At 56.7% G+C, this 14,365-nt stretch overlaps 1 protein-coding gene across 1 annotated transcript in view; it reads right to left on the bottom strand.

The window, feature by feature from the left end:
- Positions 1–3,277: 3,277 nt before the first annotated feature.
- The window catches only part of LOC138677410 (beta-enolase), a 36,260-nt gene continuing 25,172 nt past the window's right edge, over positions 3,278–14,365 (bottom strand). Inside the window, exons 10-12 of the mRNA XM_069767513.1 lie at positions 10,351–10,459; positions 3,886–3,944; positions 3,278–3,733 (exon numbers count right to left, since the gene is read on the bottom strand). Coding sequence (XP_069623614.1) covers positions 3,664–3,733; positions 3,886–3,944; positions 10,351–10,459 — 238 coding nt within the window. The 3' untranslated portion in view covers positions 3,278–3,663. The remainder of the gene's footprint in view (positions 3,734–3,885; positions 3,945–10,350; positions 10,460–14,365) is intronic.

Raw genomic sequence — 14,365 nt, 5'->3', positions numbered from 1 at the left:
CGATCATCCTGAGAGAAGTTATTCCATTTATTAGATATTGGGAATAGGTTCTGCAGGGAAGTTAGAGGGTGGAGATTGCTAGCCCACCTAGATACAGGGGGGAGGGACACAGAAGGGTTAAGAGCTGAGGACACATGGAGAGTGGACACACATGAGAATATGATGATGAAATAAGGAACCCATGCCAGCCAGAGGGGAGCAAGCACATGCTTTTTGGGGGCTGCCCGACAACTAGAAGTCTTGTACCTGTGGAACGCAGAGCTCCCCGGCCTCCACAAGCGACCTTCAACCTGGTAAATTGACATCCAGCTTTATACCTCTTTATTACCTTTATATAAGCCTTGTACTATTATTATTGTATTTGACTGACTGTAACTCTTGGTATATTTTTCTGCATATTTCTTGTAATTATCTAGTGCGCCCTTAAGGCAATTAAACCATAAATTAATCTTGGGCTGATCCTTTATTCTGATTGCGAATCTTAGAATACCCAGCATGGGTAACAGGGCAGTCTCTCCGGTGGCCGTTTGCGCTAGGTGCAGTTCCCTTATTGACCTGAGAGACAAAGGGGCACTGGAGAGCTGGGCCTGTGTAGTGGCGTCCCGGATTAGTGACGTGGGAGGAACCAGTTTCCTTCACAAGGCCTTTATGCTTAAGTCCTTTTTTTCTGTTTTTTAATCTAATCGCTTTACATTTTTGAGCCATGAGTTTAGTAAGTTTGTTAAATGAAGAATAGTAATTAGATTTCATGATCTTTGCAAACTTATCATACACATTAAAAAGAGCAGATCTTAATTCGGTTCTCAGTCTAATAATTTCAGAATGAATATTTGACAAAGGAGAGGATAATTTTTGTTGGGATTCTTCCTTGTTTTTAAGTTCTAGATGAAGATTGAGAATTTTTTCTTTATTCTGGTTTTTTTTATTAAGATAAGAAAGATTATATCATTTTGCCTCTAACCAGTGCTTTAACGGACCTGGGAGATATGTGTCACTGCACATATTATCTTCAGTGATGTGAAACCAGAATAGTTTTCCTCCAGTATGCTATGCCGTGAGATGGTTAAGTTATGTTATGGGCTGGTTTTGGTGGACCTCCATAGAGCGGTTGGGAGAGGGTCCACCTTATCTTTACCTGCAGAGTCCTGACAGGACCTGTGTGAGGTCAGGGTCATATGATCATCACATGGGGTGTTAAATACCTAGCTATGACAGTTGTGGGGGTGGTGTGCTGGGAGAGGTGGAACTCCAACGTGGCTCCAGGAGGAGCTAAGGACGCTGTATGTGGTGCCTACAGTGAACCCTGCAGGGCAAGGACTTTTTTACCTTTTGGTTTTCCGTTATGCCAGAAAGGCTTTGTTTGTTTTTCCTGAACTCTGCTGAAGATTATGCTGTCCTTAATAAACTAGTAGATGAACTACCACCAGTACGGTTCCCGTGTTTACCTGAATGAGTCAACCCCTCACAGCACATAGTGAGCGCAGCAATAGATATCCATCAGCTACGAGAAGTAAGGAAATAGACCACCTATAACATGAGTGACTTCTACCTGCTGAGTGAGCTCTGTGCCATGATAGTCCTGGTATGGAGTGAGTTCTGCGCCATGATAGCCTCGGTATGGAGTGAGCTCTTTGCCATGATGACCGTGGTATGGAGTGATCTCTACGCCATGATGGCCGTGGTATGGAGTGAGCTCTGTGCCATGATAGCCCCGGTATGGAGTGAGCTCTGCGCCATGATAGCCCCGGTATGGAGTGAGCTCTATGCCATGATGGCCATGGTATGGAGTGATCTCTACGCCATGATGGCCGTGGTATGGAGTTAGCTCTGTGCCATGATGGCCTCAGTATGGAGTGAGCTGTGTGCCATGATGGCCTCAGTATGGAGTGAGCTCTGCGCCATGATGGCTCCTGTATGGAGTGAGCTCTGTGCCATGATGGCCATGGTATGGAGTGAGCTCTGCACCATGATGGCCCTGGTATGGAGTGAGCTCTGCGCCATGGTGGCTCCAGTATGGAGTGAGCTCTGTGCCATGATGGCCCTGGTATGGAGTGAGCTCTGCGCCATGATGGCCTCAGTATGGAGTGAGCTCTGTGCCATGATGGCCCTGGTATGGAGTGAGCTCTGTGCCATGATGGCCTCGGTATGGAGTGAGCTCTACGCCATGATGGCCGTGGTATGGAGTGAGCTCTGCGCCATGATGGCTCCTGTATGGAGTGAGCTCTGTGCGATGATGGCCATGGTATGGAGTGAGCTCTACGCCATGATGGCCCCAGTATGGGGTGAGCTTTGCGCCATGATGGCCCCAGTATGGGGTGAGCTCTACGCCATGATGGCCCCAGTATGGAGTGAGCTCTGGGCCATGATGGCCCTGGTATGGAGTGAGCTCTGCGCCATGATGGCTCCTGTATGGAGTGAGCTCTGTGCCATGATGGCCCTGGTATGGAGTGAGCTCTGTGCCATGATGGCCTCAGTATGGAGTGAGCTCTGTGCCATGATATGGAGTGAGCTCTATGCCATGATGGCCCTGGTATGGAGTGAGCTCTACGCCATGATGGCTCCGGTATGGAGTGAGCTCTACGCCATGATGGCCATGGTATGGAGTGAGCTCTACGCCATGACGGCCCTGGTATGGGGTGAGCTCTGTGCCATGATGGCCGTGGTATGGAGTGAGCTCTACGCCATGATGGCTCCGGTATGGAGTGAGCTCTACGCCATGATGGCCTCAGTATGGGGTGAGCTTTGCGCCATGACGGCCCTGGTATGGGGTGAGTTCTGTGCCATGACGGCCCTGGTATGGGGTGAGCTCTGTGCCATGATGGCCCCTGAGAGGTGGCATGAGCTCAGTGGCCGCCTGTAACCCAGTGTGGTGCAGATGACTTCTGATGGTTTGGTCATGTCTGCCGCCCTGTGCTTCTAATGGGACATTAATGGTGACACCAGCGGTCAGTGCCGAGATTTCTACATGTGACGTTCGCACTCCAGGTGAAGATATAAAGACGTGAACATTTAGTTTCCTTTTCTCCACTATTTTTGGTCAGTGTTGTCTCCGGCCCCTGACTTCCATCGGTCACCACTTCCCTTCTTGGTGCTGGAGGTTCAGGGTTGAGGAGAGTAATTTAGGCAGCCGGGCACCACGAGCTGCCAACCATCACTGGGACCCTCGAGACCAGGAGACATCTGTCCCATACTGCGCCCGTCTGAGAAGAGCCTGAGAGCAGTCTCCAGCACTTAGGAAAGGAGAGACATCTCTTCCTAAAAGTAAGTACATAACGCATTTCCTTCGGTTTTTATATTTGTTTTATTTGTTCTTTGGGGTTCCATGGAGGCGCCATTATGATGGCCCTTGTCAGTATCAAGGCGCTGTATGACATCATCAGTAGATGCCGGTGATGTCATACGGGACACTTACACCTCAGGTGGATGCGTGGCACCGGTATGTGGAGGTGCAGTAGGAGGCCCTGACGATCGTGCCTCATACGGCACCAAATGTCCTGTACATGTGAGGAATGGGCCTGGCGGATGAGGAATGGCGTATCTACACCCTCCTCCGGGTGGCGCAATGGGGTCACGGCAGCCATGTTGGATCTGTAGTATATATAGAGGAGTCTTAGGTGGTTGGTGAGGAGGCCGATGAGGCAGGAGATTCATGAACGTCTATCTTCACTTGGCCCGGGGGTTTCTGAAGTTACGTCCAGCAAACTTCGCTTTGTCGCCCAGTTCTTCCTCAATTCTGCAGAAGAGATCGGTGCTGGTCAGAGACACGACGGCCCAGATCCCAGTGCTGCCGTGGGCACTGCCCTTCATTAGATTGTTTATGCCCACATACAACCCACCAGCTATAAATAATAACACGAGGGTGCGCGGCCGCGGCACGGGCCTTACCTCATCAGCTGGTTGTATTTAGCCAATCTCTCTGACCTGCAGGGGGCGCCAGTCTTAATCTAGGAAAACAACGAGCAGAATATTATTTATTGTGCTGGCATTTTATTTCATTGTGTGATGTGGGAAGCCCATGTGTATACCTTCTCTTCACCAGTCCTGTATGCAGCCCCAGTCCTCCTCCTCACCAGTCCTGTACCCTATCCTCCTCCTCAGTCCCGTATAGTCCAAGTCCTCCTCACTAGTCTTTTATAAGTCCCTGACGTCCTCCTCACTAGTGCTGTACACAGTCCCTGTCCTTCTCAACAGTCCTGTACACAGTCCCTGTCCTCCTCATCAGTCCTGTACACAGTCCCTGTCCTCTTCACCGGTCTTGTACACAGTCCCTGTCCTCCTCCTCACCAGTCCTGTACACAGTCCCTGTCCTCCTCCTCACCAGTCCTGTACACAGTCCCTGTCCTCCTCACCAATCCTGTACACAGTCCCTGTCCTCCTCACCAGTCCTGTACACAGTCCCTGTCCTCCTCACCAGTCCTGTACACAGTCCCTGTCCTCCTCACCAGTCCTGTACACAGTCCCTGTCCTCACCAGTCCTGTACACAGTCCCTGTCCTCCTCACCAGTCCTGCACACAGTCCCTGTCCTTCTCAACAGTCCTGCACACAGTCCCTGTCCTCCTACTCACCAGTCCTGTACACAGTCTCTGTCCTCCTACTCACTAGTCCTGTACACAGTCCCTCTCCTCCTCCTCACCAGTCCTGTGCACAGTCCTCCTCCTCTTAATCAGTCCTGTACCCTATCCTCCTCACCAGTCCTGTACGCAGTCCCTGTCCTCCTACTCACCAGTCCTGTACACAATCCCTGTCCTCCTACTCACCAGTCCTGTACACAGTCCCTGTCCTCCTACTCACCAGTCCTGTACACAGTCCCTCTCCTCCCTTTCACCAGTCCTGTGCACAGTCCTCCTCCTCTTCATCAGTCCTGTACCCTATCCTCCTCACCAGTCCTGTACGCAGTCCCTGTCCTTCTCCTCACCAGTTCTGTACACAGTCCCTCTCCTCTACACCAGTCCTGTACCCTGTCCTCCTCCTCAGTCCTGTACACAGTTCATGTCCCCTTCCTCCTCACCAGTCTTATACAGATCCTGTCATCTTCCTCAGTCATTTACACAGTCCCTGTCCTCGTTCTCCACCAGTCCTGTATGCAGTCCCTGTCCTTGTCCTCCTCACCAGTCCTGTACAGTCCATGTCCTCCTCACCAATTCTGTATCCTGTCCTCCTCTCAGTCCTGCACACAGTCCATATCCTGTACACAATCACTCTGCTCCTCTTCACCAGTCCTGTACGCAGTCCCCTCTTCTCCTCCTCACCAGTTCTGGATGCAGTCCTTGTCCTCCTCCTCCTCAATCCTGCACACAGACCATGTCTTCCTCGCCTGTCCGACAGGCAGTCCCAGTCTTCCCTTTCTCTTCCTTCCCTCGCCTGGGTGCAGCCTGTCTTCCCGTCCTCCTTCCCTCGCCTGGGTGCAGCCTGTCTTCCCGTCCTCCTTCCCTCGCCTGGGTGCAGCCTGTCTTCCCCGTCCTCTTTCCCTCGCCTGGGTGGAGCCTGTCTTCCCCGTCCTCCTCCTTCCCTCGCATGGGTGCAGCCTGTCTTCCCCGTCCTCCTCCTTCCCTCGCCTGGGTGCAGCCTGTCTTCCCCGTCCTCCTCTTTCCCTCGCCTGGGTGCAGCCTGACTTCCCCGTCCTCCTCCTTCCCTCGCCTGGGTGTAGCCTGACTTCCCCGTCCTCCTCCTTCCCTCGCCTGGGTGTATCCTGTCTTCCCCGTCCTCCTCCTTCCCTCGCCTGGGAGCAGCCTGTCTTCCCCGTCCTCCTCCTTCCCTCGCCTGGGTGTATCCTGTCTTCCCCGTCCTCCTCCTTCCCTCGCCTGGGTGCAGCCTGTCTTCCCCGTCCTCCTCCTTCCCTCGCCTGGGTGCAGCCTGTCTTCCTCTTCCTCCTCCTTCCCTCGCCTGGGTGCAGCCTGTCTTCCTCTTCCTCCTCCTTCCCTCGCCTGGGTGCAGCCTGTCTTCCTCGTCCTCCTCCTTCCCTCGCCTGGGTGCAGCCTGTCTTCCTCGTCCTCCTCCTTCCCTCGCCTGGGTGCAGCCTGTCTTCCTCGTCCTCCTCCTTCCCTCGCCTGGGTGCAGCCTGTCTTCCCCGTCCTCCTCCTTCCCTCGCATGGGTGTAGCCTGTCTTCCTCGTCCTCCTCCTTCCCTCGCCTGGGTGCAGCCTGTCTTCCTCTTCCTCCTCCTTCCCTCGCCTGGGTGCAGCCTGTCTTCCTCGTCCTCCTCCTTCCCTCGCCTGGGTGCAGCCTGTCTTCCTCGTCCTCCTCCTTCCCTCGCCTGGGTGCAGCCTGTCTTCCTCGTCCTCCTCCTTCCCTCGCCTGGGTGCAGCCTGTCTTCCCCGTCCTCCTCCTTCCCTCGCATGGGTGTAGCCTGTCTTCCTCGTCCTCCTCCTTCCCTCGCCTGGGTGCAGCCTGTCTTCCCTGTCCTCCTCCTTCCCTCGCCTGGGTGCAGCCTGTCTTCCCCATCCTCCTCCTTCCCTCTCCTGGGTGCAGCCTGTCTTCCCCGTCCTCCTTCCCCCGCCTGGGTGTATCCTGTCCTCCTCCTTCCCTCTCCTGGGTGTATCCTGTCCTCCTCCTTCCCTCTCCTGGGTGTATCCTGTCCTCCTCCTTCCCTCTCCTGGGTGTATCCTGTCCTCCTCCTTCCCTCTCCTGGGTGTATCCTGTCCTCCTCCTTCCCTCGCCTGGGTGTATCCTGTCTTCCCCATCCTCCTCCTTCCCTCTCCTGGGTGCAGCCTGTCTTCCCCGTCCTCCTCCTTCCCCCGCCTGAGTGCGGCCTGTCTTCCCCGTCCTCCTCCTTCCCTCTCCTGGGTGTATCCTGTCTTCCCCGTCCTCCTCCTTCCCCCGCCTGGGTGCAGCCTGTCTTCCCCGTTGTCCTCCTTCCCTCGCCTGGGTGCAGCCTGTCTTCCCCGTCCTCCTCCTTCCCTCGCCTGGGTGCAGCCTGTCTTCCCCATCCTCCTTCCCTCGCCTGGGTGCGGCCTGTCTTCCCCATCCTCCTCCTTCCCTCGCCTGGGTGCAGCCTGTCTTCCCCGTCCTCCTTCCCTCTCCTGGGTGAAGCCTGTCTTCCCCGTCGTCCTCCTTCCCTCTCCTGGGTGCAGCCTGTCTTCCCCGTCCTCTTTCCCTCGCCTGGGTGTATCCTGTCTTCCCCGTCCTCCTCCTTCCCTCGCCTGGGTGCAGCCTGTCTTCCCCGTCCTCTTTCCCTCGCCTGGGTGCAGCCTGTCTTCCCCGTCCTCCTCCTTCCCTCGCCTGGGTGTATCCTGTCTTCCCCGTCCTCCTCCTTCCCTCGCCTGGGTGCAGCCTGTCTTCCCCGTCCTCCTCCTTCCCCTGCCTGGGTGTATCCTGTCTTCCCCATCCTCCTCCTTCCCTCTCCTGGGTGAAGCCTGTCTTCCCCGTCCTCCTCCTTCCCTCGCATGGGTGCAGCCTGTCTTCCCCGTCCTCCTCCTTCCCTCTCCTGGGTGCAGCCAGCCTTCCCCGTCCTCCTCCTTCCCTCGCCTGGGTGCAGCCTGTCTTCCCCGTCCTCCTCCTTCCCTCTCCTGGGTGCAGCCAGCCTTCCCCGTCCCCCTCCTTCCCTCGCCTGGGTGTATCCTGTCTTCCCCGTCCTCCTCCTTCCCTCGCCTGGGTGCAGCCTGTCTTTCCCGTCCTCTTCCTTCCCTCGCCTGGGTGCAGCCTGTCTTCCCCATCCTCCTCCTTCCCTCTCCTGGGTGCAGCCTGTCTTCCCCATCCTCCTCCTTCCCTCGCCTGGGTGCAGCCTGTCTTCCCCATCCACCTCCTTCCCTCTCCTGGGTGCAGCCTGTCTTCCCGTCCTCCTCCTTCCCTCGCCTGGGTGCAGCCTGTCTTCCCCATCCTCCTCCCCTCTCCTGGGTGCAGCCTTTCTTCCCCATCCTCCTCCTTCCCCCGCCTGGGTGCGGCCTGTCTTCCCCGTCCTCCTCCTTCCCTCTCCTGGGTTCGGCCTGTCTTCCCCGTCCTCCTCCTTCCCCCGCCTGGGTGCAGCCTGTCTTCCCCGTCCTCCTCCTTCCCTCTCCTGGGTGTATCCTGTCTTCCTGTCCTCCTCCTTCCCTCGCCTGGGTGCAGCCTGTCTTCCCCGTCCTCTTCCTTCCCTCTCCTGGGTGTATCCTGTCTTCCCCGTCCTCCTCCTTCCCTCGCCTGGGTGTATCCTGTCTTCCCCGTCCTCCTCCTTCCCTCGCCTGGGTGCGGCCTGTCTTCCCCGTCCTCCTCCTTCCCTCTCCTGGGTGCAGCCTTTCTTCCCGTCCTCCTCCTTCCCTCTCCTGGGTGCAGCCTGTCTTCCCCGTCCTCCTCCTTCCCCCGCCTGGGTGCGGCCTGTCTTCCCGTCCTCCTCCTTCCCTCGCCTGGGTGCAGCCTGTCTTCCCCGTCCTCCTCCTTCCCCCGCCTGGGTGCGGCCTGTCTTCCCCGTCCTCCTCCTTCCCCCGCCTGGGTGCAGCCTTTCTTCCCCGTCCTCCTCCTTCCCTCTCCTGGGTGCAGCCTGTCTTCCCGTCCTCCTCCTTCCCTCTCCTGGGTGCAGCCTGTCTTCCCCGTCCTCCTCCTTCCCCCGCCTGGGTGCGGCCTGTCTTCCCCGTCCTCCTCCTTCCCTCTCCTGGGTGCAGCCTGTCTTCCCCGTCCTCCTCCTTCCCCCGCCTGGGTGCGGCCTGTCTTCCCGTCCTCCTCCTTCCCTCGCCTGGGTGCAGCCTGTCTTCCCCGTCCTCCTCCTTCCCCCGCCTGGGTGCGGCCTGTCTTCCCCGTCCTCCTCCTTCCCCCGCCTGGGTGCAGCCTTTCTTCCCCGTCCTCCTCCTTCCCTCTCCTGGGTGCAGCCTGTCTTCCCGTCCTCCTCCTTCCCTCTCCTGGGTGCAGCCTGTCTTCCCCGTCCTCCTCCTTCCCCCGCCTGGGTGCAGCCTGTCTTCCCCGTCCTCCTCCTTCCCCCGCCTGGGTGCGGCCTGTCTTCCCCGTCCTCCTCCTTCCCTCTCCTGGGTGCGGCCTTTCTTCCCCGTCCTCCTCCTTCCCTCTCCTGGGTGCGGCCTGTCTTCCCGTCCTCCTCCTTCCCTCTCCTGGGTGCAGCCTGTCTTCCCGTCCTCCTTCCCGTCCTCCTTCCCGTCCTCCTCCTTCCCCCGCCTGGGTGCGGCCTGTCTTCCCGTCCTCCTCCTTCCCTCGCCTGGGTGCAGCCTGTCTTCCCCGTCCTCCTCCTTCCCCCGCCTGGGTGCGGCCTGTCTTCCCCGTCCTCCTCCTTCCCCCGCCTGGGTGCAGCCTTTCTTCCCCGTCCTCCTCCTTCCCTCTCCTGGGTGCAGCCTGTCTTCCCGTCCTCCTCCTTCCCTCTCCTGGGTGCAGCCTGTCTTCCCCGTCCTCCTCCTTCCCCCGCCTGGGTGCGGCCTGTCTTCCCCGTCCTCCTCCTTCCCTCTCCTGGGTGCAGCCTGTCTTCCCCGTCCTCCTCCTTCCCCCGCCTGGGTGCGGCCTGTCTTCCCGTCCTCCTCCTTCCCTCGCCTGGGTGCAGCCTGTCTTCCCCGTCCTCCTCCTTCCCCCGCCTGGGTGCGGCCTGTCTTCCCCGTCCTCCTCCTTCCCCCGCCTGGGTGCAGCCTTTCTTCCCCGTCCTCCTCCTTCCCTCTCCTGGGTGCAGCCTGTCTTCCCGTCCTCCTCCTTCCCTCTCCTGGGTGCAGCCTGTCTTCCCCGTCCTCCTCCTTCCCCCGCCTGGGTGCAGCCTGTCTTCCCCGTCCTCCTCCTTCCCCCGCCTGGGTGCGGCCTGTCTTCCCCATCCTCCTCCTTCCCTCTCCTGGGTGCGGCCTTTCTTCCCCGTCCTCCTCCTTCCCTCTCCTGGGTGCGGCCTGTCTTCCCGTCCTCCTCCTTCCCTCTCCTGGGTGCAGCCTGTCTTCCCGTCCTCCTTCCCGTCCTCCTTCCCGTCCTCCTCCTTCCCTCTCCTGGGTGTATCCTGTCTTCCCCGTCCTCCTCCTTCCCTCTCCTGGGTGCAGCCTGTCTTCCCGTCCTCCTCCTTCCCTCTCCTGGGTGCAGCCTGTCTTCCCCGTCCTCCTCCTTCCCCCGCCTGGGTGCGGCCTGTCTTCCCCGTCCTCCTCCTTCCCTCTCCTGGGTGCAGCCTTTCTTCCCCGTCCTCCTCCTTCCCTCTCCTGGGTGCGGCCTGTCTTCCCGTCCTCCTCCTTCCCTCTCCTGGGTGCAGCCTGTCTTCCCGTCCTCCTTCCCGTCCTCCTCCTTCCCTCTCCTGGGTGCGGCCTGTCTTCCCGTCCTCCTCCTTCCCTCTCCTGGGTGCGGCCTGTCTTCCCGTCCTCCTTCCCGTCCTCCTCCTTCCCTCTCCTGGGTGCGGCCTGTCTTCCCGTCCTCCTTCCCGTCCTCCTTACCTGTCCTGTACACAGTCCCTGTCCTCCTCCTTCCCGTCCTCCTTACCTGTCCTGTGCAGAGTCCCACCACCAGGTCAGCGATGAAGGTGTCCTCGGTCTCTCCGGAGCGGTGGCTGACCATCACACCCCATCCGTTAGACTGAGCCAACTTACAGCTGTAGATGAAATAAAACCAGTTCGGCCACGATGAGGAATAGCAGCGTATTGGACGCAGAGGATCTGTGCAGCGTCTAAAGCGCAACGTCCTAAATGCTGCACTACAGAAATTGACATGCTGAGTATACGCAGCGGTAAATAGCGGCACCGCGGGATTCCTATAAATCCATCCATTGCTTGTATGGTCCCCACTATATACAGAAAGGCGTCATCTGCACCTTAGTCTAACAAACTACCCCCTATTATTATATATGACGGTAATGTGATATCTGCATGTAGCTGAACAGTGGCCCCCAGTGTCAGTGTTACTGGAGGGCCCCTGGCACCCCAGACTGGCACTGAATGTTGGTAAAGGTTTATGGCACGTGGGAGGGCCAGACGTCATACACAGGGGAGGTGAGGGTCCGGATGTCATACATCGAGGGGAGGGTGAGATGGAGGGGCCAGATATCATAGACTGGGGAGGATGAAGGGGCCAGGTGTTTCACACGGGGGGGGGATGGAGGGGCTGGATGCTACACATCATGGGGAGATGGAGGGGCCGGATGTCATAAACTGGGGGGATTGAGGGGCCTGATGTTACACATCGCGGAGAGATGGAGGGGCTGCATGTTACACACTGGGGGATAGAGAGGGGCTGGATGTTACACATCGTAGGCAGATGGAAGGGCCAGATGTTATACATTGTAGGGAGATGGGGGGCCGGATGTAACACACCACCGGGAGATGGAGAAGATGGATGTTACACATTGTGTGGAGATGGGGGCCAGATGTTACACATCTTGGGGAGATGCATGGGCTGGATGTTACACACCACTGGAGAGATGGAGGGGCCAAATGTTACACATTGTGGGGAGATGGAGGGATTCAAGCTTCAGGAGGCTAATTTGCATATTCCAGGTGCCTTCTGGGAGAAGCGAAGTCTCCCTAAGCTAGAAGATCGTTGGGTACAGCCGGGACCAGCTGCTTCGAAAGCATCACCAAACCAGGGATTCAAGCTTCAGGAGGCTAATTTGCATATTCCAGGTGCCTTCTGGGAGAAGCGAAGTCTCCCTAAGCTAGAAGATCGTTGGGTACAGCCGGGACCAGCTGCTTCGAAAGCATCACCAAACCAGGGATTCAAGCTTCAGGAGGCTAATTTGCATATTCCAGGTGCCTTCTGGGAGAAGCGAAGTCTCCCTAAGCTAGAAGATCGTTGGGTACAGCCGGGACCAGCTGCTTCGAAAGCATCACCAAACCAGGGATTCAAGCTTCAGGAGGCTAATTTGCATATTCCAGGTGCCTTCTGGGAGAAGCGAAGTCTCCCTAAGCTAGAAGATCGTTGGGTACAGCCGGGACCAGCTGCTTCGAAAGCATCACCAAACCAGGGATTCAAGCTTCAGGAGGCTAATTTGCATATTCCAGGTGCCTTCTGGGAGAAGCGAAGTCTCCCTAAGCTAGAAGATCGTTGGGTACAGCCGGGACCAGCTGCTTCGAAAGCATCACCAAACCAGGGATTCAAGCTTCAGGAGGCTAATTTGCATATTCCAGGTGCCTTCTGGGAGAAGCGAAGTCTCCCTAAGCTAGAAGATCGTTGGGTACAGCCGGGACCAGCTGCTTCGAAAGCATCACCAAACCAGGGATTCAAGCTTCAGGAGGCTAATTTGCATATTCCAGGTGCCTTCTGGGAGAAGCGAAGTCTCCCTAAGCTAGAAGATCGTTGGGTACAGCCGGGACCAGCTGCTTCGAAAGCATCACCAAACCAGGGATTCAAGCTTCAGGAGGCTAATTTGCATATTCCAGGTGCCTTCTGGGAGAAGCGAAGTCTCCCTAAGCTAGAAGATCGTTGGGTACAGCCGGGACCAGCTGCTTCGAAAGCATCACCAAACCAGGGATTCAAGCTTCAGGAGGCTAATTTGCATATTCCAGGTGCCTTCTGGGAGAAGCGAAGTCTCCCTAAGCTAGAAGATCGTTGGGTACAGCCGGGACCAGCTGCTTCGAAAGCATCACCAAACCAGGGATTCAAGCTTCAGGAGGCTAATTTGCATATTCCAGGTGCCTTCTGGGAGAAGCGAAGTCTCCCTAAGCTAGAAGATCGTTGGGTACAGCCGGGACCAGCTGCTTCGAAAGCATCACCAAACCAGGGATTCAAGCTTCAGGAGGCTAATTTGCATATTCCAGGTGCCTTCTGGGAGAAGCGAAGTCTCCCTAAGCTAGAAGATCGTTGGGTACAGCCGGGACCAGCTGCTTCGAAAGCATCACCAAACCAGGGATTCAAGCTTCAGGAGGCTAATTTGCATATTCCAGGTGCCTTCTGGGAGAAGCGAAGTCTCCCTAAGCTAGAAGATCGTTGGGTACAGCCGGGACCAGCTGCTTCGAAAGCATCACCAAACCAGGGATTCAAGCTTCAGGAGGCTAATTTGCATATTCCAGGTGCCTTCTGGGAGAAGCGAAGTCTCCCTAAGCTAGAAGATCGTTGGGTACAGCCGGGACCAGCTGCTTCGAAAGCATCACCAAACCAGGGATTCAAGCTTCAGGAGGCTAATTTGCATATTCCAGGTGCCTTCTGGGAGAAGCGAAGTCTCCCTAAGCTAGAAGATCGTTGGGTACAGCCGGGACCAGCTGCTTCGAAAGCATCACCAAACCAGGGATTCAAGCTTCAGGAGGCTAATTTGCATATTCCAGGTGCCTTCTGGGAGAAGCGAAGTCTCCCTAAGCTAGAAGATCGTTGGGTACAGCCGGGACCAGCTGCTTCGAAAGCATCACCAAACCAGGGATTCAAGCTTCAGGAGGCTAATTTGCATATTCCAGGTGCCTTCTGGGAGAAGCGAAGTCTCCCTAAGCTAGAAGATCGTTGGGTACAGCCGGGACCAGCTGCTTCGAAAGCATCACCAAACCAGGGATTCAAGCTTCAGGAGGCTAATTTGCATATTCCAGGTGCCTTCTGGGAGAAGCGAAGTCTCCCTAAGCTAGAAGATCGTTGGGTACAGCCGGGACCAGCTGCTTCGAAAGCATCACCAAACCAGGGATTCAAGCTTCAGGAGGCTAATTTGCATATTCCAGGTGCCTTCTGGGAGAAGCGAAGTCTCCCTAAGCTAGAAGATCGTTGGGTACAGCCGGGACCAGCTGCTTCGAAAGCATCACCAAACCAGGGATTCAAGCTTCAGGAGGCTAATTTGCATATTCCAGGTGCCTTCTGGGAGAAGCGAAGTCTCCCTAAGCTAGAAGATCGTTGGGTACAGCCGGGACCAGCTGCTTCGAAAGCATCACCAAACCAGGGATTCAAGCTTCAGGAGGCTAATTTGCATATTCCAGGTGCCTTCTGGGAGAAGCGAAGTCTCCCTAAGCTAGAAGATCGTTGGGTACAGCCGGGACCAGCTGCTTCGAAAGCATCACCAAACCAGGGATTCAAGCTTCAGGAGGCTAATTTGCATATTCCAGGTGCCTTCTGGGAGAAGCGAAGTCTCCCTAAGCTAGAAGATCGTTGGGTACAGCCGGGACCAGCTGCTTCGAAAGCATCACCAAACCAGGGATTCAAGCTTCAGGAGGCTAATTTGCATATTCCAGGTGCCTTCTGGGAGAAGCGAAGTCTCCCTAAGCTAGAAGATCGTTGGGTACAGCCGGGACCAGCTGCTTCGAAAGCATCACCAAACCAGGGATTCAAGCTTCAGGAGGCTAATTTGCATATTCCAGGTGCCTTCTGGGAGAAGCGAAGTCTCCCTAAGCTAGAAGATCGTTGGGTACAGCCGGGACCAGCTGCTTCGAAAGCATCACCAAACCAGGGATTCAAGCTTCAGGAGGCTAATTTGCATATTCCAGGTGCCTTCTGGGAGAAGCGAAGTCTCCCTAAGCTAGAAGATCGTTGGGTACAGCCGGGACCAGCTGCTTCGAAAGCATCACCAAACCAGGGATTCAAGCTTCAGGAG

Source organism: Ranitomeya imitator, chromosome 4 (genome assembly GCF_032444005.1).
Source record: "Ranitomeya imitator isolate aRanImi1 chromosome 4, aRanImi1.pri, whole genome shotgun sequence".
Lineage (NCBI taxonomy): Eukaryota > Metazoa > Chordata > Amphibia > Anura > Dendrobatidae > Ranitomeya > Ranitomeya imitator.
Note: the sequence above shows the minus strand (reverse complement) of the source record. Positions and strands in the feature narration are given on the sequence as shown.